Source organism: Haliaeetus albicilla, chromosome 3 (assembly GCF_947461875.1).
Source record: "Haliaeetus albicilla chromosome 3, bHalAlb1.1, whole genome shotgun sequence".
Classification (NCBI taxonomy): domain Eukaryota; kingdom Metazoa; phylum Chordata; class Aves; order Accipitriformes; family Accipitridae; genus Haliaeetus; species Haliaeetus albicilla.
The window spans coordinates 340,165-363,249 of NC_091485.1; the positions used below are offsets into that span (position 1 = coordinate 340,165).

The 23,085-nt window shown below is 38.8% G+C and overlaps 1 protein-coding gene and 1 long non-coding RNA gene across 2 annotated transcripts in view; both read left to right on the forward strand.

The window, feature by feature from the left end:
* ABCA13 (ATP binding cassette subfamily A member 13) overlaps positions 1-23,085 on the forward strand; it is a 160,443-nt gene that overhangs the window by 135,197 nt on the left and 2,161 nt on the right. The window contains 5 exon segments of the mRNA XM_069778573.1: positions 3,507-3,609; positions 6,190-6,283; positions 19,894-19,999; positions 21,437-21,518; positions 21,521-21,570. Of these exon segments, the coding sequence (XP_069634674.1) occupies positions 3,507-3,609; positions 6,190-6,283; positions 19,894-19,999; positions 21,437-21,518; positions 21,521-21,570 (435 nt within the window).
* LOC138684557 (uncharacterized) lies at positions 17,014-18,058 on the forward strand. The gene is made up of 2 exons (XR_011323805.1): positions 17,014-17,121; positions 17,670-18,058. It is a non-coding gene; the product is annotated as an uncharacterized lncRNA (long non-coding RNA).

Here is a 23,085-nt window from a genome sequence, read left to right on the forward strand (position 1 = left end):
CTTTTTCCCCCCCTTTTTCCCCCCCTTTTCCCCCCCCTTTTCCCCCCCCTTTTCCCCCCCCTTTTCCCCCCCCTTTTCCCCCCCTTTTTCCCCCCCTTTTTCCCCCCCTTTTTCCCCCCCTTTTTCCCCCCCTTTTTCCCCCCCTTTTTCCCCCCCTTTTTCCCCCCCTTTTTCCCCCCCTTTTTCCCCCTTTTTCCCCCCCTTTTTCCCCCCCTTTTTCCCCCCCTTTTTCCCCCCCTTTTTCCCCCCCTTTTTCCCCCCCTTTTTCCCCCCCTTTTTCCCCCCCTTTTTCCCCCCCTTTTTCCCCCCCTTTTTCCCCCCCCTTTTTCCCCCCCCTTTTTCCCCCCCCTTTTTCCCCCCCCTTTTTCCCCCCCCTTTTTCCCCCCCCTTTTTCCCCCCCCTTTTTCCCCCCCCTTTTTCCCCCCCCTTTTTCCCCCCCCTTTTTCCCCCCCCTTTTTCCCCCCCCTTTTTCCCCCCCCTTTTTCCCCCCCCTTTTTCCCCCCCCTTTTTCCCCCCCCTTTTTCCCCCCCCTTTTTCCCCCCCCTTTTCCCCCCCCTTTTCCCCCCCCTTTTCCCCCCCCTTTTCCCCCCCCTTTTCCCCCCCCTTTTCCCCCCCCTTTTCCCCCCCCTTTTCCCCCCCTTTTCCCCCCCCTTTTCCCCCCCCTTTTCCCCCCCCTTTTCCCCCCCCTTTTCCCCCCCCTTTTCCCCCCCCTTTTCCCCCCCCTTTTCCCCCCCCTTTTCCCCCCCTTTTCCCCCCCCTTTTCCCCCCCCTTTTCCCCCCCCTTTTTCCCCCCCCTTTTCCCCCCCTTTTTCCCCCCCTTTTTCCCCCCCTTTTTCCCCCCCTTTTTCCCCCCCTTTTTCCCCCCCTTTTCCCCCCCTTTTCCCCCCCCTTTTCCCCCCCCTTTTTCCCCCCCTTTTCCCCCCCCTTTTCCCCCCCCTTTTCCCCCCCCTTTTCCCCCCCCTTTTCCCCCCCTTTCCCCCCCCTTTTTCCCCCCCTTTTTCCCCCCCTTTTTCCCCCCCTTTTTCCCCCCCTTTTTCCCCCCCTTTTTCCCCCCCTTTTTCCCCCCCTTTTTCCCCCCCTTTTTCCCCCCCTTTTTCCCCCCCTTTTTCCCCCCCTTTTTCCCCCCCTTTTTCCCCCCCTTTTTCCCCCCCTTTTTCCCCCCCTTTTTCCCCCCCTTTTTCCCCCCCTTTTTTTTCCTTTTTTCTTCTCCTTGGAGTATTTGGTTGAGCAGGAAAAAAAGGGGGGGGGCTCTAAACACACGTAGATGCAATTGTAGCATCCCATGGCCTAAATGGATATGTAATTTTTTTTAAGATTCCTTATGTAGAAGAAGAAAAAAATAATTTAATGTAAAATATATTAATGCTTTATGTATTCTCTACTTTGTATATAACATGACAAAAATATATATGAACAATTCTACTGGCTTCCTTAAGAAGGAAGATTCTTACTTTAATTAGTAATTTGGAGCTGGTGTTACTAATTATTGACCCATCTTTTTCAGGATATTCTTTTTCCTTGCTACGTCATGCTTAATAAATCTGGCTAGTTCTTGTATTTTTGTTGGATTCACAAATCACACAATCAAACTAATACTCCGGAATTATATTAATTTGAATTACTTATCACATGTTGTTTTGGCGCTTGCATCCTACTGTTCATTTAGGCCTGAAACTGGCCGTTCCAGTTTAAACAATGCCTTTTGTATTGAAGATCAGGGAATTACAAAGCTTTGGGAACCGCATCATTATGGCACTGCATTCTCTTTCTTATCATTGCCTATTGTTTCACTAGAGAAGATTGAACATCCTTTTCTAAAGGCTTGGCTGGGAAGAGCTAATCCAGTTCAATAGTGGAATAAACCTTTCAGAACTGTCAGAGGGAGGGAATCTGCTTCCCAGCATTGGGAGGCAAACCAGTGCTTCCAGTAGTAGATCACAGGCTAAGTAGAACCAGATAAAACTAGTGTTCTCATGGGGTTCATGGTTCAGAAGATCAGACACATTTTGCTGCTTCTAACTTCCTATCATTGCCTCACTTCTGAGCTGAATTATTTTATTTACATTTTATGCTTAAATTGACCCTGGTTCATTTAGTAAAAGGGGGGGATAAGCTTAAATCAGTGCTTTTTCTTGATCTTAGAAAATCCTCCAACTGTTTTTTAATGTCTTTATGACAGCATGCTACTGCAAGTATCCATTTCAACCCACTTCTTGCTGCAAGGTACAGACTATTGCATATGTAATGACAAGAGGAAAGAAAAGTATCTAAACATGTCAAATGCTTTAAAACATTTGGCTGTCTTTAGAAAGCTATCAGATTTTGAAGGAGTTATTTAGTATTATAAAAGGCTTTTTTTTTTGTCTGAAAGCAAAAACATCAGTGTAAACCACTACACCTGCTTCGAGATTGCATCCAGGATTATAGCTATTAATTTAACTAATAGCGTGCATTGCTTTATTTTTATTGCCTTTTACATTTTCTTTGTTAGCTAATAGGAGACTGAACCGAATTCTTTGCCACCTCTGCCATTTGTAGCTAAGCACCAAAATCAGCATTAAACTGCATGTTTTGTTTTCTTTGTTTCTTGAGAACTTTTCTTCCAGGTTTCAGCTGGGATTTATTGCTCCAAATACATTGGTCAAGGCCATACCACCCTAATAGGTGCTGACACCCATCATGAAATTCCATAGTATAAAAAGGAACTGGAAGAGTTTGCTTCTCCCTAGTTTTGTAGTGACAGAGACTGTCTTTTGACAATCAGATATCATTCCTTCTGCTGCCATGAGTAGATGAAGTCAGAATTTCATTTAGTGAGGACAGCAGGATTAGATGGGAAGGGGAAATGTAGTTTTTGTAGCTACACTTCTTTCTCCATGAAAGCCACCCGAGTGGGAAATAGGTTTGCCAGGTGGTTTGCATTGGGCAGTACTGACTGGGTTGTTACTTAATCCTGTGGATTCTTTCCACTGTGGGTGAGAGTTCCTCTCAAAGGGACTCTGGGAGTAACTGGTGGAAGATGTTGAATCCAAATATACTATCCACATTTGGCTGTGGGATGAGCAGTGCAGGCATCCAGGCGTTACAGGACTTCTCCACTTGTTTGTGCTCATGGCAGGTGTGCATGTAGGGGAGAAACAGGCACCAAACCCCCCAGAAAGTGAGGAAAAACACCTGCAAGTCTTTCCTATTAAAAAAAGTATATGTGAATATATATTATTAAACATATATATGTGTAATGATAAACAATATTGAAATTATTATATAAACATTTATCTATATATAAATTTCTTTAATAAAAAGTGCCTGCTGTAAATTTAGAAATGAAACTGCATGTGTTAAAGGAAAAAACTGATCAAGGTGTCTTTTAAGTGACCTGAAAATGTGGCTTTGTAAGAGAAAAAAGATATGATTTTCTTGTAAGTTTTTTTAATTCTTTATGCTGGGCTGGAGGTGTGGTATGTTTTTCCTATGCTGCTGTATCGTCATTTTCATTTTTCCTGTAGGATGTGCCCAGCTCTGGGATGGATCCCTGCTCTAGAAGCTACCTTTGGAAAACCATCCTGAAGCAAGTTCAGGATGGCTGTGCAGCTGTGCTGACATCCCACAGGTAAGACCCTTATTCCAGCAGCCAGCATATTCCTGTTCTCTCCCCTTACCTGCTGTCAGCTGAGAACAGAAGAGCATATTCTGAAGGTATGCTCACCCTGGTGTGAAATGCGGAACGTGTCTTGGCATTTTATGGCAATTCTTTCCTGCCTGTGAAAATTGAACTTGCGTAAATCCTAAATATTTTCTATATTTAATTTTCAAGGAGTAGAATGTGGCTCAAGGGGACTGGAGGCACAGAAAAAATGATGGAATGAATTCTTCCTTTTCTATGCTCTTTCTATTCAATGTTGCAGTGACACTTCTTGCTTGGAACACCAGGTTATCCTTTTGCAGCTGCCCACTTTACAAATCCTTACAGAGGGAGGTGGGAGTGAAAAACCCTTTTCTGATTTTGTTAAGGTTTCTGTATTGCATCAGCGTATGAAAAGAGTATGCCATGGCAACCTAAAGACAGATGTCTCAACTATTCTCTTTATGCACTATTGGAAATAGTAGGAGTGACCCCGTCCTCTTAGAAGAGTCTATCTGCATTAAATACCTTGTCAATTCTCTGATAGAGTTATTTGTATATCAGTTTAATGGAGGAAACATCAATAACGTTTTGTAACATCTACAGTAAAATGGTATAAATTAAATGTTCCCTTAGGGAATATAGTATAGTATGTATAATTATATATAAAATGGCTTTAAATGAGGGAGAGATCATGAAAACATGTCCAGAGAAGACAGAACTCGTTAATCAAAACATCATTGTAGTATTTTGGCCAGATGAGATTTGAAACATAGACGAATCAATAAAAGAATGCAGCAAAACTTCTTCCCTCAATATTTTCTAGATATTAACAATAATTTTTTTCAGATGTTCTCAAAATGTATTTGTTGTCTCTGTACATGTGTGTGCTATATTACTGATGGAAGAATGGTCTCAAAAGTTTCTAGTATTCTATTATGGAAGCTGAATCTTGAAAATCACATACCTGTATTTGATACCTAGGTGCTTACCAGCTCATTCATTTAGGGAACCCAAGTTATGCATTGTGAATTAAATTGAGTGATTTTCAGGAAACAGTGTGCTTTGACTTTTCAGTCCAGATTAAGAACCCTTAGTTGTCAAACACCAGCTAAACAGAATAGAGCTGTGGTCTCATTACTAATATGCTGTGAACAAACTAACAAATCCATCAAATTGTTACTAATTACTCATTTATCTCTACAAATGAATGACTTCAAGCAGATACAAGTACAGTGATAGTGCACACATTTAATTTCTAATTAGTAAGACATTGTTGTGCCAGGGTGGAGGAAGGAGAAATTATTTTATTCTATTTATACTATTTGCTGAAGGCCATTGGAGATTTATTTGAGATTCTTTCAAAGGCTACTTGTATAAGTAAAGGAACTTTTCTTGTGAAGTGAATCTTCATGCATATCAGCAAATAAGTGCATAAGGTATAGAGATGGTTTCCTGTGTAAAAATTAATCTGTTTACTTTACTTAATTTTCAGAGACAATGGTTAACTTTGGGAGGGGGGAGTGAAATTGTATTAACTGTCCATACAGGCCTACATTTTTGTTATTTTGCCACAGCTGAGGAGTGTTATGCCAAGGGGAGCATTAGGAGTTACTGCACTCCAAAGAGACTCAGATAACTTCCTAATTCGTGGGAAGATGTGTTAGCAAGCCCTCTCCCTATCTCTCTCAAGTATAGTGGTTTAGCAGTTTTCACCGTATCCCTGTCCTATTTTAAGGAAATTGTTCCTAGGAGGGTACTTAATTGCCATGCTTGTTCAGTAAAAGTACTTTAATTTGGACTGGCACATGGCTGAGGCACAGAAGACAACTCTTGCGTAGCTATCTCAGAAGGCTGGGGTGTGCATGCAGTGAATTCCAGGAACATTAAACAACTTTGACTCCTTTTTGAGATGATGGATATGGCCTGACTGATGTCCTATGTCTAAAGCGGTGCTTTAGAAGTACTGCTCACAAAATCCTGTATAATATGTAGAATGGCAGCCCATCTGCTCTAAGCTTTACAAGTCAAAGTTATTATTTATCATCTGAAGCAGTCATATCTACCAAGGATCCTGCTTTTCTGTTCAGCTGCATTTCCATGTCCTACATTCTGTTTGGATTATAGTGGTTTGCATCATCTTCTATCTGGCAGTCAGACTAAGGGTAACTACTTTTTAGGGGTATGTACTAAGAGGCAAACAGATATTCCTGGGAATAACAGAGTTCATGGCTCTCACACAGTGGCGTTTCTGAGACTGCTTATCAGGTATGTGCCTGTGGTAATAAAACCTTTGTATTGTGGCCAGAATTGTCCAATTAGTTCTGGACTAAAAAATAAATTCTGTTTTAGGGCTCTCTTCTGGCTGTTATATGGTAATAACTTTAGGTGTATACTGACTAGGGTTACAATTTGGACTGCTGCCTTTAAAGTCAGAGGTTTTGTGTACCTGTTTTTGCAGCTGTCCAGAGTCCTTCCACTTTAATTAAAGTTAGGTATAAATAATGTTTTCTGTTTTCACTATTATTGTTTTAATCTCTTTTTTTTTTTCACCACTTTATTTTGTTGTATGGAAGAATGTGAAGCCCTCTGCATGCAGCTTGCTATTATGGTCAATCGAAGTTTCAAGTGTCTTGGTTCTCCCCAGCACATTAAAACCAGGTGTTTTATGTCAACATCAAACCTTCTGCAGCTACATTCAATCTAAGAGCTGGCTAGACACTTTAGTAGTGCCAAGGCATAAATACTTATGACTGCTAAGCACATCTTTCTTTTCCTGCCATCACTGAAGTTAAAAAAGAGCCAATTAGGATATCTTAGCAGGCTAAATTGACATATGGCATTGCTAAAATGCTTTGTAGTCTGCACTGGTAATTGAAAGAGACAGATCTGTATCTAAAATGAAGCACTTCTGCACTCAACCTGAGAAATACGTTGTGAGAATTCAACATGTTGAGATGAAATACACTTCGGTTCCTTGTGAGGATTTCTTTTAACAGGAAGAAGCGATTTTAACAGATCAGCAGCCAGTAAGGCAATGTATTTTGAACCATCTCTGCTTCCTACCAAATTCACTGGCAATTTGCAGGTATTTATGCTATGTGTTCTGCGTCCTTTTCCTGGTGTGCACAAGTCTCTTCTGCTTGAACTCTGCTCATGAGTTAATTTAATATCTGTTAATAAGGATGTTTGTTCAGAGGATGGGCTCAAACCACTGCAATGGAAACAGCATCAGAAGCTGAGGGGAAAGTTGCTGCAACTGACAGCTAGAACATTTACATTCAGTAATAAGTAGGATTTTTATGACACTCAGCTGTGTAAAATGATACAGCTCGTTTACAAGCGGCAAAGCTACACTGCTTTGTACTAGGTCAGCATTTAGCACTCTTAGGTGCAGATATATTTGACAATGTAAACAAGCTCTACAGAAATGTTTTGGAATTGCTGTCTGCCGTGGTTATAGGTCAGAAGTTACCTGTGTCTCAGATAACTTCTTGTCCCTTGAGGGCGCTTTTGGCTTTCTGTCCTTCCCTTTGGGTAGAACTGTAGGCCCTTGTTTTGCAGCTACATTAGCATGATGGGCCTGATTCACATTTACTTTAATAAGCTCTCTCCTTCCAAGGTTTTTTTTCATCGAGACAAACTTTCAGCTAGAGATCTTACAAGCTGGATAGTGGAAAAAAATTGAGGTCTGCATCTATATTTCTGATTGTTCTGTGTGATCATAGCCTTCTTTTCACGTTTGCATATCTTTCAGAGGGAGTTGCCTCAATTTCTGGAGGCACGAGAAGTCGATTGTTCTTCAGCAGTTTCTGCTTCTTTTATATCTAGCTCTTTGTCTTTGCCATCCCGTCTCTTATTCCCAAATTTCATAACATAAGAGTGGCCTGTTGTCCCACTAGCTGGAGGACTTCAGCAGAAGTGCAGGCAGCCGTTACTCCTTTTGTAGTAAGAGAGACAGATGTCTGTAGAGGGCAATGCAGACCTTGGACAGGCAAAACTGCTTTTTGAAGATGTGCGTGTCCCCTAATAAGGAAGAATGGTATTACTTAAACACATCAGTTAAGTGCATAAAGTTAGCTTGGATAAATGTGGGTCTCGCCTTTTTGTTTCAGGTCCTCAAGTGAGTATGTGTCTCTGTCTTCTCAGCTTGACCTTGAGAGGGCAAAATCAGACATTCCAGAAAGGCTAGCTTCACTTTTATCTTCTCAGTGCCTTTGTCATTGTTTTGACACTGCAGATGTTTCCTTTAGCAGCATCTTTTCATAAGGAAGCAAGACATTATAAGTATACTCATAAGTATGCACCATATTCATGTAAGTAGGACAGTTATTTCTCAATTTGCTGCACTGTCTCTGTAGATACACCTCTTTCAGATCACAGTAAGCAAATCGATACAAAAGAATAAACTATATGACATACTGGAAGTGTCTTCAGATTAACTCTGAAGATATCAAGAAATTCACAGATCAGCCATTCAAGAATCAAGACTGTATGTGTGCCTCTTAAATTCTCCAAAGCAAGGTCATGATAAGAGTGTTTGGCAGTCATATTCCTAGCAATTGTTTGTTTAAAATCATTGTAACTTTAAAAAAAGCACACCTTCTCTATGTTAAGAATATTTCGTAGTATTGGCAGGTTTGTGTTCCTTGTATTACCATGACAGTTCTTTAATGTATGTCAGTGGCATTCATGTGGGATAATATATGCACTGGATACCAATGTTGCTGAGGTTTTCCATAGAAGCTGTGTAGCTGAAGCTGCACTGAGATTTTCCATTTAAGGCAGGACTAAAATCCCTTTAACACCTAGTTTATTGATTGATTTAGTGTCCAAATTTTGCATACTTATTGTTCAGGAGCGTATTGAATTTTTCTAAAACTTTAGAACCCTTTATTAGGAAAAAATAATATTCTTCACTAGCTTTATCAAAGGATTTAATTAAAATCGAGCAGTTGTCTGAATTTGCTCTGACTGCCTAATTAATTTTCTTGGCTTCTGGGAGCAAAGCCACAGTAGAGAGCAGTCTTAAAACCTCATACACACACAGCTGTTAGGTTTTTGGTTTTGGGGTTGGTTTTTGGTTTTGTTTTGGTTTTTTTCATGGTTTTTTTTTTTTTTTTAATTAACTATACAGTAAAGCTATTTTCATGCTTGCTTTGGAAAACTTTTGATAAGTGCTGGGGAGAAGCCAAAGACTGTCCCTCCACTTCTGTCATTTTGTTGCTTACTCTAGCTTCCAAACTTCCCTCCAATACTTGCCGATACAGTGTTCCATCATAAACCTCAGGCTATCACACACTTAATAAATAAAATAATTGTTAGGAGATTAAGAAACTCAGTACCCCTGTGTAATTCGTGTTCTGAACTTATTTGAAGATAATTTCCAGATATGCTACCATGTACCTTATGGAGGACTTCTGCATCTACATGAGATGGGAAAGGAGAAGAGAAGCAGGATTCTTTTATTTATTACTCCAAAGAAAACCATTCAAATAATTTAAGCTTTAAATTATTTTAATCTTTTAATTTTCTCGCTTTCTACTCCACCTGTGAACATCCTGAAAAACTTCCAGGAGTTGAAAAACTATTGAGTTTCTCCTTCCTTCCCATTTTCCTTCCCTCCCTGTGATTTAATAGCCTTGTCATTCTTGCTGCTATACAGAGGAAAACATTGCTCCTTCTAAAGCGATAGACCGTAAAGTTTTCTAAATACACTGTTAGGAAGCACCTACTGGCAGAAGAACACTTTCCTTAACAGCCACCTCTACTGATACAGTCACTAGTCAGTTCTATTTTTCAGTGTTTTTCGGCAATTAGCACTGTCTAATGTGTTTGTCCCTGGCACTAGCTCACAGTAAAAACTCCATCACCTTATATTTTGTTTAACAAAACTCTTCCATGAAGCTATGTAAGTGAAGGAAAGCATAAACAAAACTGATTTTGCTGCATCTGATTTAATCTAAATTACTTGTACCATAAAAATTGGGTTTTGATGGTGCTTTTGTGTGCTATGTGTGTGAATGAATTATGCTAGTAATATACGTATTTACATTAACAGGCAAGAACAGTACTAAAATTAATGGAGACCATAGTTGTAGATTATTGTGGTTTTTCTGTTAGATTTTACAGCTTTTTTTTTTTTTTAAATTTGCTCTTATTTATAAGCAGCTCTGGATACACTTTAGTCAGTCTTCAGTTTGTTTCTACAAATCAAATTGAACAAATATTTTAAAATCAAGTACAAGTGACCGGATCTAGCTTTGAAGATTGGAAGAAGGAGAGAAATCTAAACACTGTACGAACACTTAAACCAAAGAAAACTTTCATACAGCTTTTTTTTATGATAGAATGAGTCCCGTTTTGTAAGAAATAACATTAGGAGCACATTTTGGTATTGCATGCGATTACATTAGCGTGTCTCAAGAATTTTTTTCCTCTTTTAAATGTAGCTATGTCCACTAAAATGATTTTTTTTTTTCTTCCCTTCCTGGCAATTATGTTTGTCTTGATGGAAATCTTCAGAATTATTTTATTTGATTTTCCTTTAGTACCATTCCAGCCTGTGAAGTCTAGATTATGATCAACTTTTTGATGCATGTGTGATGAAGGCTTAATGGGTCTTCCTTGGAGCCCTGTTAATTTTGCTTTTCTGCTGTGGTGGTGCCCTGGTTTCAGCTGGGATAGTGTTAACTGTCTTCCTAGTAGCTGGTACAGTGCTATGTTTTGAGTTCAGTATGTGAAGAATGTTGATAACACTGATGTTTTCAGTTGTTGCTTAGTGGTGTTTATACCAAGTCAAGGATTTTTCATCTTCTCATGCCCAGCCAGCGAGAAAGCTGGAGGGGCACAAGAAGTTGGCACAGGACACAGCCAGGGCACCTGACCTAAACTGGCCAACGGTGTATTCCATACCATGGGATGTCCCATCTAGTATAGGAACTGGGAATTGGGGGCGGGGAATCGCTGCTCAGGGACTGGCTGGGTGTCGGTCGGCGGGTGGTGAGCAATTGCCCTGCACATCATTTGTACATTCCAATCCTTTTATTACTACTGTTGTCATTTTATTAGTGTTATCATAATTATTATTAGTTTCTTCTTTTCTGTTCTATTAAACCGTTCTTATCTCAACCCACGAGTTTCACTTCTTCTTCCTGATTTTCTCCCCCATCCCACTGGATGGGGGGGGGAGTGAGTGAGTGGCTGCGTGGTGCTTAGTTGTTGGCTGGGGTTAAACCATGACAGGTGGGAAGTTTCAAGGATTCAGCTTTCCCTCTCACTACACTTTCAGCCCTTGGCAGATGTGAAAGACAGTAATCTTGGACTAAATACAGCTTTGTCAGATGGTGGTACAAAATTCTGCAATGAAGGGTATGGGTGAGCTCCAGGAAGATGCTAATGTGAAGCATAAAAGCTTCATAGGCATATAAAAAGTGATGCTGCTTCTAATGCGTGAGACTTGATTGAATTTTCCAGCTCTTGTGCAAGCCTGTTACAAAATGCTCATCCAAAAATGTCTTCTCACTACAAATGTAGGTGTTTGGGTTTCCAATCCCAGCTGTTGAGCCCTGACTATATTTATCTATGTTTAAACAGATTTAAAGTACCCGCAAATGTTTCTCAGTAGAATAGTAAGTGTTGGACTTCTTTAGAAAGGCCTTTTGTTGCAGGTGGCAAATTTCTAAATAATGCCAAGAAAGGTTTTAGCTGGAAAGAAAGAACTGAAGGGCAATTTCGAAAAAGTCAGCATCTTGGTTCTAGATGTAGTTTGTATGAGATAGATGTGTTAGCAGTTGTGCCCCTTAAAACCTAATTTAGAAGACTCCTGCCAACTGAGTCAATTACTCTAAATTGTGAATGGATTACATTTAAATGCTCTCTCCAGTATTCTCCATGATACTTAATGTTTTTTTTTTAAAAAGCATTTCCATGTTAGATACAGCTGGCCAATCCTCTGGGAACAACATTTTGAATACTATCCTTCGTTCTAGGGCCATCTGGACAGACTTCTCATAGCTGAAAAACCCATACCAATTTTTCAAGTGCTGGACACACATCAAATCTCTGCTCAAATTTTATCAGCAAGCCATCTGATTAAAGTACCCAACAACTAATCCATTTGTTATAGCAGAGTTAGAATGGAAAATGTGTTAGCAAGCTATTTACACTTTACCTTTTTTTTTTTTTAAAGGTTGACTGAGAATATTTTCTTGCTTTTCTCAAACTCACACATGTAGATTTCTTAAATGGAAAAGAGAGGATTAAGTTTAAAGATCTCATCAATATTTCAGCCTTCAGTGGAGACAGTGTTACCATACAAACAGATATACTAGCAGTAAGTTTCTTACATGCCATAAAATATAGAAGTGAATATTATTTTTATTCCTGTTGACTAGAAAACAAATTCCTTTTGTACATGAAAAATGTATTAAGGCAGTGGATGTGTATTCATGTAATATAGCTATTAGTTTATCTTCCCAGGGAAAAGCTTGAAGAAAAAGAGTTCTTACAATTTTAAAAACACACAGATTGAGAGTTCAGAAATGAGCAATATTTTTGCACTCTTATAAAACTTTGTGCAATACTAATTCAGCCCTACTGTGCGTGTGCATTACAAGGCATTTTTTTTGTCATTTTATACTGTGTTTTCCACAGGACGCTGCGTTGTATCTGTGTACCTGTTCATTCAATGAGCAGCAGCTAATTAAGATTTCACATTCTTCTCTTTCCCTAGTATGTGATCTGTGTACTGGTTTACATTTTTCACACCTGTCTCTAAATACCGTGTTATCAGCATTCACTGGAGCAGGGCTTCATAAATATCAACATCTGTGTTTTCCACAGTACTACTGGAAAACAGGATTTGAAATAATTATTCCCATTTTATAGAGGAGTAACTGAAGCATGATGCTAAAGTTAAATGGGTTTGCGTAGTCAATCTGAGCAGTTTATAGCTAAAAATTTTCCATTTGTTTAACATTGCATTCAAAGTACAATGCCTGTTAACTTCAGCTGTAGCTGTGGGTGTTTCTGAAAGTACTACAAATTCCTTCTGCAAATTGGAGCCCTAGGTCTCAAGGTGGGCCCTTAACAAGATAGGGAAGCAGTAGTGAAAAATGGTCTGAGTTACCACAGATCACACAGGTGTACTGGGGTGGAAGGGTAGGATTCAGTCCCCCAGGGCTGTACCAGAACCATGAAGCACTTTCTTTCCTTTTCTCATCAGCTTGCTATCTTATTTGCAACATTTTCTAGATATTGCAGTAAATAAAGCCACTTGTCTGAGCACGTACCTCCAGTACATCCTGTAAGGCATTCATGATAGGGATTTCATGAAGAGATGCTATGTCATGATGTAATTAAAACTTATTACATAATGCAAATATACCAGTGATTTAAATTCTGGTTTCACAGCTGGTCTCCATTCTAGCACTTTTTAACTTGAAAATTTGACCTTGAAGTGTTGATAAGGTCCTTTTAATAGACATTTTAGTGCGTAAAATCCTGATTATTACTTCTTTTTAAAATTCACTTAAAAACCCAGTACTCCAGAAAACAGTGATAGCAATACAATGATAATGTTGCTTCCTCCTGCTTTTTTCACTGTTGAGGCCCAGAAGGTACTTTGAGGTAACAGTTTTGGTTCTTTGTGGGCCACGCCATCAGCCTCGCACAGAATTATATTGCTGCTGTTCCTGTTTCTCTGGAAATGTAATATATAAATAATACTAGAGTAACACATGTCTGATACAGATGCCTGTATGTGCAAACATACAAGCTGGTATACAGACAGATCTGTCTGTGCACATGTATAAACAATTAACAAGATTTTCTGAGGCTTTTACCACATGTTTGGAAATCATGCCTGAGTACTTAAATGCTCACGTTCAGGGAGCAAGGCAAAGGTGTACCCTGCATTGCTCATAACCTCAGGCTGTCACTGTTATGGCAATGATATTACTGAATATAGAAATTAACTTTAGATGGCTTGATATGAGAGCCTGGAGTGTCTGTGAACAAATAGTGTATGTACAATATACTTGAACAAGTGTTATTGTTGTTTTAATAACTGTTTTCATGTTTCTATTGTTACCCTGGAAAAATCATAATCAATTAAAAAATGATGAAACAATCTATGAATAGTATATGGAAGACAGATTGTATAATTTATTTGTTGTGTCTGTTTGTTTGCACCTAATCAAGTTTATCTGTTCAGCAACACTGATGTTGTTCTGAATAATTGCAGGAGGAATTCACATTTGGAAGTGATAGTATATTTGCATTTGTTTTTAGCATTTTTTTAAAAAACAAAGCAACTCTTTTGAATTTAATAACCTTTTTCATTCTTAGATATTGTCCTTACCTTCCACTTAATGGATGAAATAATTAAATTTGTGTGATTTAAAATTCCCTTAAACTGTGATGTATTTGTTTTAATAATTTTATTTCAATTTTTGTTTCTTTTTTCAACATTTTTCAAAGTGTTTTGTTTTCAGCGTTGTTCAAGTTTTGTTCTCTTTGTAAATTGTACTTGTGTCTAGGGCTATAAGGGGAATGACCTGAATCTGTATCCTGTGCTTCAGCAATCATACTGGAATAACTAAGTTAGCTTGTTTAGATGAGGCCTATTCACTTAGGGAAAGTAGAACCACATCTATCTGCAAATGAATGTAAACCAAAACAGAGGGGTAAACAGCACAGTAACAAATTATTCCCCGTCTTTGATTTGTGGCATATGTTCTAAAAGATGTGGTTCCTTGCAGACATGAAGCGCCAGTATTCTCGTTATTTTTTTTTATTTTGTTATCCAGTAATGTCATTTTGAAGGAATCTTTTGATCAATCGTACTAGTGCATACATAAAATATGTACATTCTATTTCCACCAATAAACTTTCTGGGAGCTGTAATTTTTTGATGTGTATATATAGCACAACGTTCTCTGAGAAATGTAATCTTTGATTAGTGGAAAAAAAGCATATGGATTATCAGATGCTTTTCTTATTAATCAAGGTTTAGGAAATAGGGCCATGTTCTTGATTTCCTGAGGTTACATTCAGCAATTTTGACTGAGGGAGAGTAGAGATGGTGAATGGGCTTTGAGAAGAGTGTAATTCAATGAACTGGTCATTCCAGACCGTGCTGTAAGTTAAAACAGTGGTTTCTGCATTTGGTTTTGTTCATTTGTGGCCAAGCAAACTCTTAAGGGTTTTAAATGAAAATACAAATTTTGTTTGTTTGTTTTTGTGGTTTTGTTTTTTTGGGTTTTTTGTTTGTTTGTTTTTGGCTTTTTGTTAAAGCAAATGGAAGTCTGCTGATAATGGACATCCTTTTTCAGCCTTCACAGATAACACGTTTTCATGGGTCAAGCTTCAAGTAAACACTTCGTTAGTACCTCTAGGGACCCCTTGTGACCACCCAAGTGTAGGCTCAGCTGTGTGGCCACAAGGCATTGTATTTCAACAACTTCTCATCCCCATTCAAATCTGTGAACCAGGACCTCTGAGGAATGGGCAGAAGGAAACATTGAGAAGTTACTATTACTTGATCTGCCCCAAGTGGCCACTCCTCTACTTGGTATTTATGAGAATTTTCAGCCTTTGGACAACTAAATCCACTTCCATTCCCATTGCAAGGCTAGAAGGAGCACCAGGAAAACAGCCAGGGGACTTCCTCATCAGTATAGATCGGGCTACACTTTATTCTAGTGTGTGAGTGCAGCTTGTGTAGACACATATCTGAAGTAGTTTTATATTATCTGTCTTTGTACTGCTGACAGTGTAGCTGTGGAACTGTATCACAGACTGCAAAACCCATCTGAGAACTGAGGAACCATTTGGGTGATTAGCCCAGGCTGACATCCTCTTTGTGATATTTATGCTGAAACAACTGTGAGGTTGATCAAAGACCTGTCTAGCCCAGTATCCTCTCTCTGACAGCGGCCAGGAGGGAAAAATACAGGAACAAGGTAAGCACATTAAGTTAACTTTTCCATGTTGCTCAACCATCCAACAGCAGTTTGTTGCTTAGAGGCTTCCAAAGACAGAGGTGGTCTTAGTGGATTATTTTCTTTTCTCCTCATAAATTTATCTAATCTCTTATTCAACTCACGTCAAGTTCTGGTATCCAGCACATCCTGTGCCAATGAGTTGTACAGTTTCCCTATGTGCTGTAAGGAAAATTACTTCTTCTTACTGATTTTGCATTGCCTTCCTTATAATTTAAGTTGATGCCCCCTGTTCTTGCACAAGAAACAGGAGAGTGAAGAATCATTCCTTAGTTACCTTCCTTAGGCCAGTCACGATTCTGGGCTCTGTAAAAAAAACCCTTTTCATCACCTCATCATCTTTCTTCAATGCTGAAAAGTTTTCGCTTATTTAGTAATTCCTGATATGGAAATTGTTCCATTCCTTCTTGCCATTTTATGTTCCTTTTGTTCCCTTGTTATTTGAGCTGCTCAGCTAGCTTGAGGACCTATGTAATTAAAGGTGGGGAGTTCTTGGATGCATTTGGTAGTCCTTGCTAAACTCATGCTTCTGCAACTGATGCTGTTAATACTCAAGTTAATTAGTTTACAATCAGCCTGGGAATTTATACTTTAGTTTCAGTCTCATGGTGGCATTTTAGTAGGTAAAGCACTCAACAAGTAATACTCCCAGAACTGCTAATGAGGTGAAAGTCAAGTGTGAACAACTAGTTTGATGAGGGAGAAGAGGAAGCATAGAGAGGAAAAATATTTGTCAGAATATGTGGGGGTTTGTGTGTGTATACACAAATAAAAATGCAGGTGCTGAAGTAATGTGGTAGAAATTAGCAGTGGAAAATATCTTTGTTGAATAGCTTTGAAGAGATGGTGATTCTTTTGCAGCAGATGGCTGCTGAACAGGTGTGCTGGCTCAACTTACACCATTTTAATGATAATGTTTCCCTCCTTAGGTCTTGAACTATCAGGTACTAAAGGTTTGATCCTAACAGTGCTAATCAAACCAGATTGTGCTTTTCTCTGTAATTCCACTTTGGGTTTCTGAATTAATTATATTGTCTGAATCAGAGAGGAAAACAGTGGGGAAAAAAAACGGTCAACTCAATTTCCATTGCCTCAGTTTGCTACTGAAAACAGCTTGTGGATTATAGCAAGGGGAAATGTTTATTGCTGATCAGCTTACTCTATATGGGGAGCTCTTGTACTAAAATGAATTATAAAATCAAGGTATAGAAGTATCCTAATTCAACTAGCCAAAAGAAAAAAAAATTAAAGCTTTTTATTTGTACTGTGCTGGTGTTTTTGCCATTTACGATTTAGAGTTAAACCAAAGTTGCACATACTTCTCTGTCTTTGCTAATCAGAATTTTGATTCTTTTTCTTTGGAAACTTCATTGCATACAACAATTTCATTTTATGAGACTGTTGAACATCTCCATAAGCCAGCATTTTTCAAACTGTAGTTCAATGGTAGTTGCGTAGAGATGCCAGAAAACTGATCAGAATCAATGATCTCTTGTAAAATGTTGTCGTGGTTTAACCCCAGCCAGCAACTAAGCACCACGCAGCCACTCACTCACCCCCCCCCCCCCCCCCCATCCAGTGGGATGGGGGAGAAAATCAGGAAAAGAAGTGAAACTCGTGGGTTGAGATAAGAACGATTTAATAGAACAGAAAAGAAGAAACTAATAATAATTATGATAACACTAATAAAATGACAACAGCAGTAATAAAAAGATTGAAATGTACAAATGATGCGCAGTGCAATTGCTCACTACCCGCCGACCGACACCCAGCCAGTCCCCGAGCGGCGAATCCCTGCTCCCCACTTCCCAGTTCCTAAACTAGATGGGACGTCACATGGTATGGAATACACTGTTGGCCAGTTTGGGTCAGGTGCCCTGGCTGGGCATGAGAAGCTGAAAAAATCCTTGACTATAGTCTAAACACTACTGAGCAACAACTGAAAACATCAGTGTTATCAACATTCTTCACATACTGAACTCAAAACATAGCACTGTACCAGCTACTAGGAAGACAGTTAACTATATCCCAGCTGAAACCAGGACAAATGTTACCTCACGTTGCTGTCAACTAAATTGAACATCCTTGCTAACTATATCCATCTTCGCAACATCTTTATTTATTGTCACGTGTATTTTTTCAGGGATGATGCTACGCATTTAAAACCTTTAATTAGAGATCTAGTACATGTTAGTAAATCATTGCAAAGCAAATCAGCCAGCCACTGCTTTGGATTCTACCTTATTCTGGATCTCTTTGGTGTAACAGCACTGTTCATCTGTCAGGTCACACTGCCAAGCGAGTATTTGGTACCTTGCAGCTTGTACCCAATATGATTTAATCCATATAATGTCTTTCAGGAACCAAGTTTCTTCTTACTCAGTTTCAAGCAGTTCAATGGTTGCATTTGACTGCAATAAAAAGAATAAAACGCCGAAAACCAAAAAAGCCTACAATAATTTATTTTTAATGGGGCTTTTTATACAGTGCAACTTTTTATGCAGAAGCTGCCACTGTCATACCTAAAGTGTAGCCACTATGGTTTCATTTTACAAAAAGAAATAGGATTCTTGTCTGAGAAGATTTTTGGAAATCATGTTTTGAATTTATGTGAAATTCTTAATATAATAAAATGTGCAGTCTAGAATTTTTCATTGTGGAAACTTGCCTTGCTGTGAAATCAATGATGACCTTATTGCTTTATACCAACAGAGGTTCTGATCCAACACAAAATAAAAGCTAAAGCCCTTACGTTGCTATACACCTATTATAGATGAGGAACAAGTGGTGCTTCATGTGAAATATTTTGCTGGGAGTTACTCGCTCAGACAGTGGTTAAACTGGATGTATGTCTCAGAATAGTCCTTTCTACAGAATATCAATCAAAATGTAATTAAAAAAATAGACTTTTTTATATTGGAAAAGGGCAGCATGATAGTGCTGTGATATGTACTTCTGCTTTGATCACATGAAAATATGCTTCACACCTGTCAGATCCAATTAACCCAGCTGCTACCCTGAATCACAAGTTGTACACAGAAAAGACATGGGAGAGGAGGGTATTGGCATGAGGGAGTGATAGAGAGGATAGTCACTAGAAACTGAAGAACTGGAGTAGCGGATTTGGTGATGAGTAATTGTGGAGCTGGAGAGTGAAGAAGTAATGCTGAGTGAAGGATGTGGGAGTGGTGGTCAATGGGAAGACTGAGGAAGTGGCAGGTTTCTGGGAGGATGTGGGCAGTGCAGTCCAAGCTCCCTGTCCCTCTACCAGCTCTGCCTTTCCATTGCTCACCAGCAACAGGGAACAGCAGCGGCAGGGGAGAGCTCTTCTGACTTGGCTCCTGCTGCTTTTTTCCCTACAATTAACCTAGAAGGTGAACACATGTGAAGGAGGACATGTAGCTACAAAGGAGGGCTGGGAGGCGAGGGACACAGCAGCAGCCCCGTGTTGCCCCGTCTTTCTTCTGAGCTCTGCCCTTGCACCTTGCTCTGGGAACTAGTGCATTGTAACTTAAATTGCTTGAGCAATGTGCATAAGAATGTGGTTGCCATGTCAGTGTTTATGGGTTTATTGCAACTTCCCCAACTAAATATTAGCAGTGAGTAAATCTAATAAAAAATAATGTGTTGGTTAGATTGCCTGTACTTAACTTTTATCACATGTATGTTGAGAAAGAGAAGTTCATTTCCTAACTTATTTGGAGACAGATTGTGTGGCCATAGAGCTAAAGAAAATTCATTAACTTTGCAGTCTGCCTAAATAACCCTATACTTGCCTTTGTATATTTGTAAAACGCGGTTGTACTCACTCTGCTGAAATCTGCATATGAATGTGCAGCTTTATTAAAAGATTTAAAAAATAGTGCTACGTGCCCATTTTTCTCATTAGAAAAGTTAAAGAATCTTTCTTTTTCTTCTGTATTTGTGATTGGTAATGTTCATAGCTTTTTGCTAACCGTTCAAACCAATATAGCAATTAAAACATGGTTTAATTATAAGCTCAGGTACATTGAATAGTGAAACATCCTGTAGTAATTAAAATGTAAGTATAACACACATTTTTTTGTTTCTCTTTGTTATCATTAATTTAACAAATTTCTCATTGAAATTCTATTGTTAATAGTATAATACTAAAATCACAGTGATAATACAGTAGGCATACATGATGTTATTTGACATAATTGTAGGAAAATCAACTGAAGCAAATGTTCTTCTTGTCTTCATAGTGTAGAGAAATGGATTTTTGTTTCTATGTATCATTCTCAGGTTTGGAGACGGCTATTCTGTCAAGGTTTGGCTTAGTAAAGAAATGAGCTTTCAAAGAATGATTTTGGACTGTCTACAACTGCATTTTCCTGGAACACAGTTTAATGTGCAGCTAAAACTCCTCATCATAGTATTTGTTCTATGGCAGGATTAAGTATGGGCTGGTAAGAACCATATAGGCATTTTTGGATATATTGACTTTTGGGGAAAAGTATGTATGAGCATCCCTTTTATTTTCCTATTAAGCAATTTTTAAAAATCTGATTTGTGGTATTGGTTAAATCAACTCCAAACAGTCATTTAAGCAATGTAAGCCCTTCCTCTGACTGTGTCCTAGTTTCAGCTGGGATAGAGTTGATTGTCTTCCTAGTAGCTGGTGCAGTGCTATGTTTTGAGTTCAGTATGAGAAGAATGTTGATAACACGCTGATGTTTTCAGTTGTTGCTAAGTAGTGTTCAGTCTAAAGTCAAGGATTTTTCAGCTTCTCATGCCCAGCCAGCAAGAAAGCTGGAGGGGCACAAGAAGTTGGCACAGGACACAGCCAGGGCAGCTGACCCAAAGTGGCCAGTGGGGTATTCCACACCATGTGACATCACGCCCAGTATATAAACTGGGAGAAGTGGGGGCAGGAGAATCGCTGCTCAAGGACTAACTGGGCATCGATCAGTGGGTGGTGAGCAATTGCACTGTGCCTCATTTGTACATTCCAATCCTTTTATTATTATTGTTGTCATTTTATTAGAGTTATCATTATCATTATTAGTTTGTTCTTTTCTGTTCTATTAAACTGTTCTTATCTCATCCTGTGAGTTTTACTTCTTTTCCCAATTGTCTCCCTCATCCCACTGGGTGGAGGGGGATTGAGTGAGCAGCTGCATGGTGCTTAGTTGCTGGCTGGGGTTAAACCACGACAGAGTGAAAATTTCCTTTTGCTTTTATTGTTGATGAAGTTGAACTTGCCTTTGCGTTCACCTGAAGTAGGAGTGCAGTGTAGTCTCTGACAGTATTTGCTTTGATTGCTTTCGGATAAGGTCCAGAGATAAGTCTCAGTCTTTACTGAGATTCTTTTGATACGAAGCCTTCCAAAAACTTATGGTAATTACATTCCAAGAAAAACTCTCAAAGGCCTTTAAATTTTTTTTTCTTTTATTTTATCAGTGTTTATGAAAAGAATCATGTAAATACCTTAGTTATGAACCTGTTTGTGTATGTGTTAAGTGTGTGTGTGCTCAGCCTTTCCCAGACTGCATTGTAACAGCGCTAGTCTGTTGGATTAAAAACCTATAGCATAAGATTATCCTACATTTATATATCTTTTATGAGATTAACAAAATGTCATTTCAGAACATGCACAAAATGTGTGCTCTGAGTATGAAAGTTTCTTTGTGCTACCAGTGTAGACAAAATATATTCTTGTTTAAAACCTCGTATTTTCCATGTTAATCTGCCATGTGATCCTACTGAAGCTAGACTGGTTATAAGAAAGTGTAACTTCATCATAACATGCCTTTGTTTTTATCTGTTTTCATAATTTTTGCTTAAGGGACAGCATCTTAACCTGCTCGAGTACCAGTCCCACAAAGTTGGGTGCTTAGCAGAGCTCTTCAGAGTCCTAGAGAATCACAGTTTTTCCTACAAATCAAACACTACCCCATTAGCCAAACCACATTAGAGCAGGTATTTTTTTCTTTTTTTTCCCCTAATTTTTTTCTTTGTTTCCTACTCTCCCCCCCACCCCCTTTTTTGTCTAAACATGCTGTGTATTGTAATTATTGATGTAGTGGAATACTGTATCATTTGCTGGATTATCCAAATATATGCGATAAACCAGCAGTTCTAGGCCATTTCAGGTCTACACAGTAATTTCATGAACGCTACTGCTTTTACGCTGAAGGTGAGCACAGAAAAGCATCACCGTAAGGCACATATTTGTACTGTGCACAAGCATAATTAGTGCTTAGATGCATCTATATCTGTGCGGGATGAGAAGGTAGGACTGTGAACTGCCATCTCCACAGTCCAAAAGTTGGGATCTTACCAATGTCCTTGAAAAGGCTGAACCAGTCTCTGTAAATTCCAGTAAACCATAGACTTACAGGACATTTTCCTTTGAGAGTTTTCTTTTGCAATGAGTATCATGCTGCACATTAGGGAATAGTAGAAATGCACAAGCAGGCAGAAGAGATCTCAGTACCAAAGGCTGTGAAATCCTATTTGGGCAAAAGGAAGAACAGACTGATGGCAAGGATGGGATTTCTGAGTGGTTGTGATGTGTTACACCATCTTTATATGCAACTTCTTGTTATGTATTCTACAAACTGAGAGTCGCATCTAGTCAAAATATTAATTTTCTATGATAGATGGTGTGAACTTACTCCTTTTTCCCATGTGCAAATCATTAATGAAGTATTCTGATCTGTAGTGATCTATTAACTGCTTGTAAATGATCTATTCACTGAATGCCCGGATGTAATGTAATTTCAGCCTGTTGATTGTTCAGGCATTGTTCACTCAAGCTTACTTCCTCTCCATTATTCATGGTAATTAATCACCTCAGTCACCTACCATTCTTTCCTCTCCCTGACTAGCTGAGCATCAGTTTTAAAGAGGAGAATTGTTCTGCTGAATAACAAACATCCTTATAACGCATCCTAAGTTTGTTTGCATATGAATATGATCATTTGAATCAAGAATAGCCATCTTTCCCTTTACATTCCTTGCTGTCAAATAGTTGTGTGATTAAAAAGCAAACAAGCCTTTCTGTAGTAAGATCTGTTAAAAAAAATAAATCAAGGAGACACATTAGTTGTTGAATCATCACTCTGCAATGTTCAGAAGTATAATTTCACCTTGAAATACCTGGACCCTCATCTGTGATGGTTATTGGTGGAAACAGCAGGCTAAAGTTCCTGAAGTGTGTCATTTCAAAGCAAATTAAAACAATTGTTTCCCACTAATTTGTGCAGCAGTAAAATATAACTTTCATACATAAGTTAGTAACTCATTTTACCTTTATTTTTATAATTCATCAACCACTGTGTTAGCTGGAGAGGTGAAGAGGGATTATTTCTAGAGTTTACAAAACATATCTCTAGAGGGTTCCCGTCAACATAAACTATTAAATTTTGTGTCACAAATGCTTAGGAAAGCAACTGAAAAATATCATCAGCTATTGATACCGAAACTTATGGC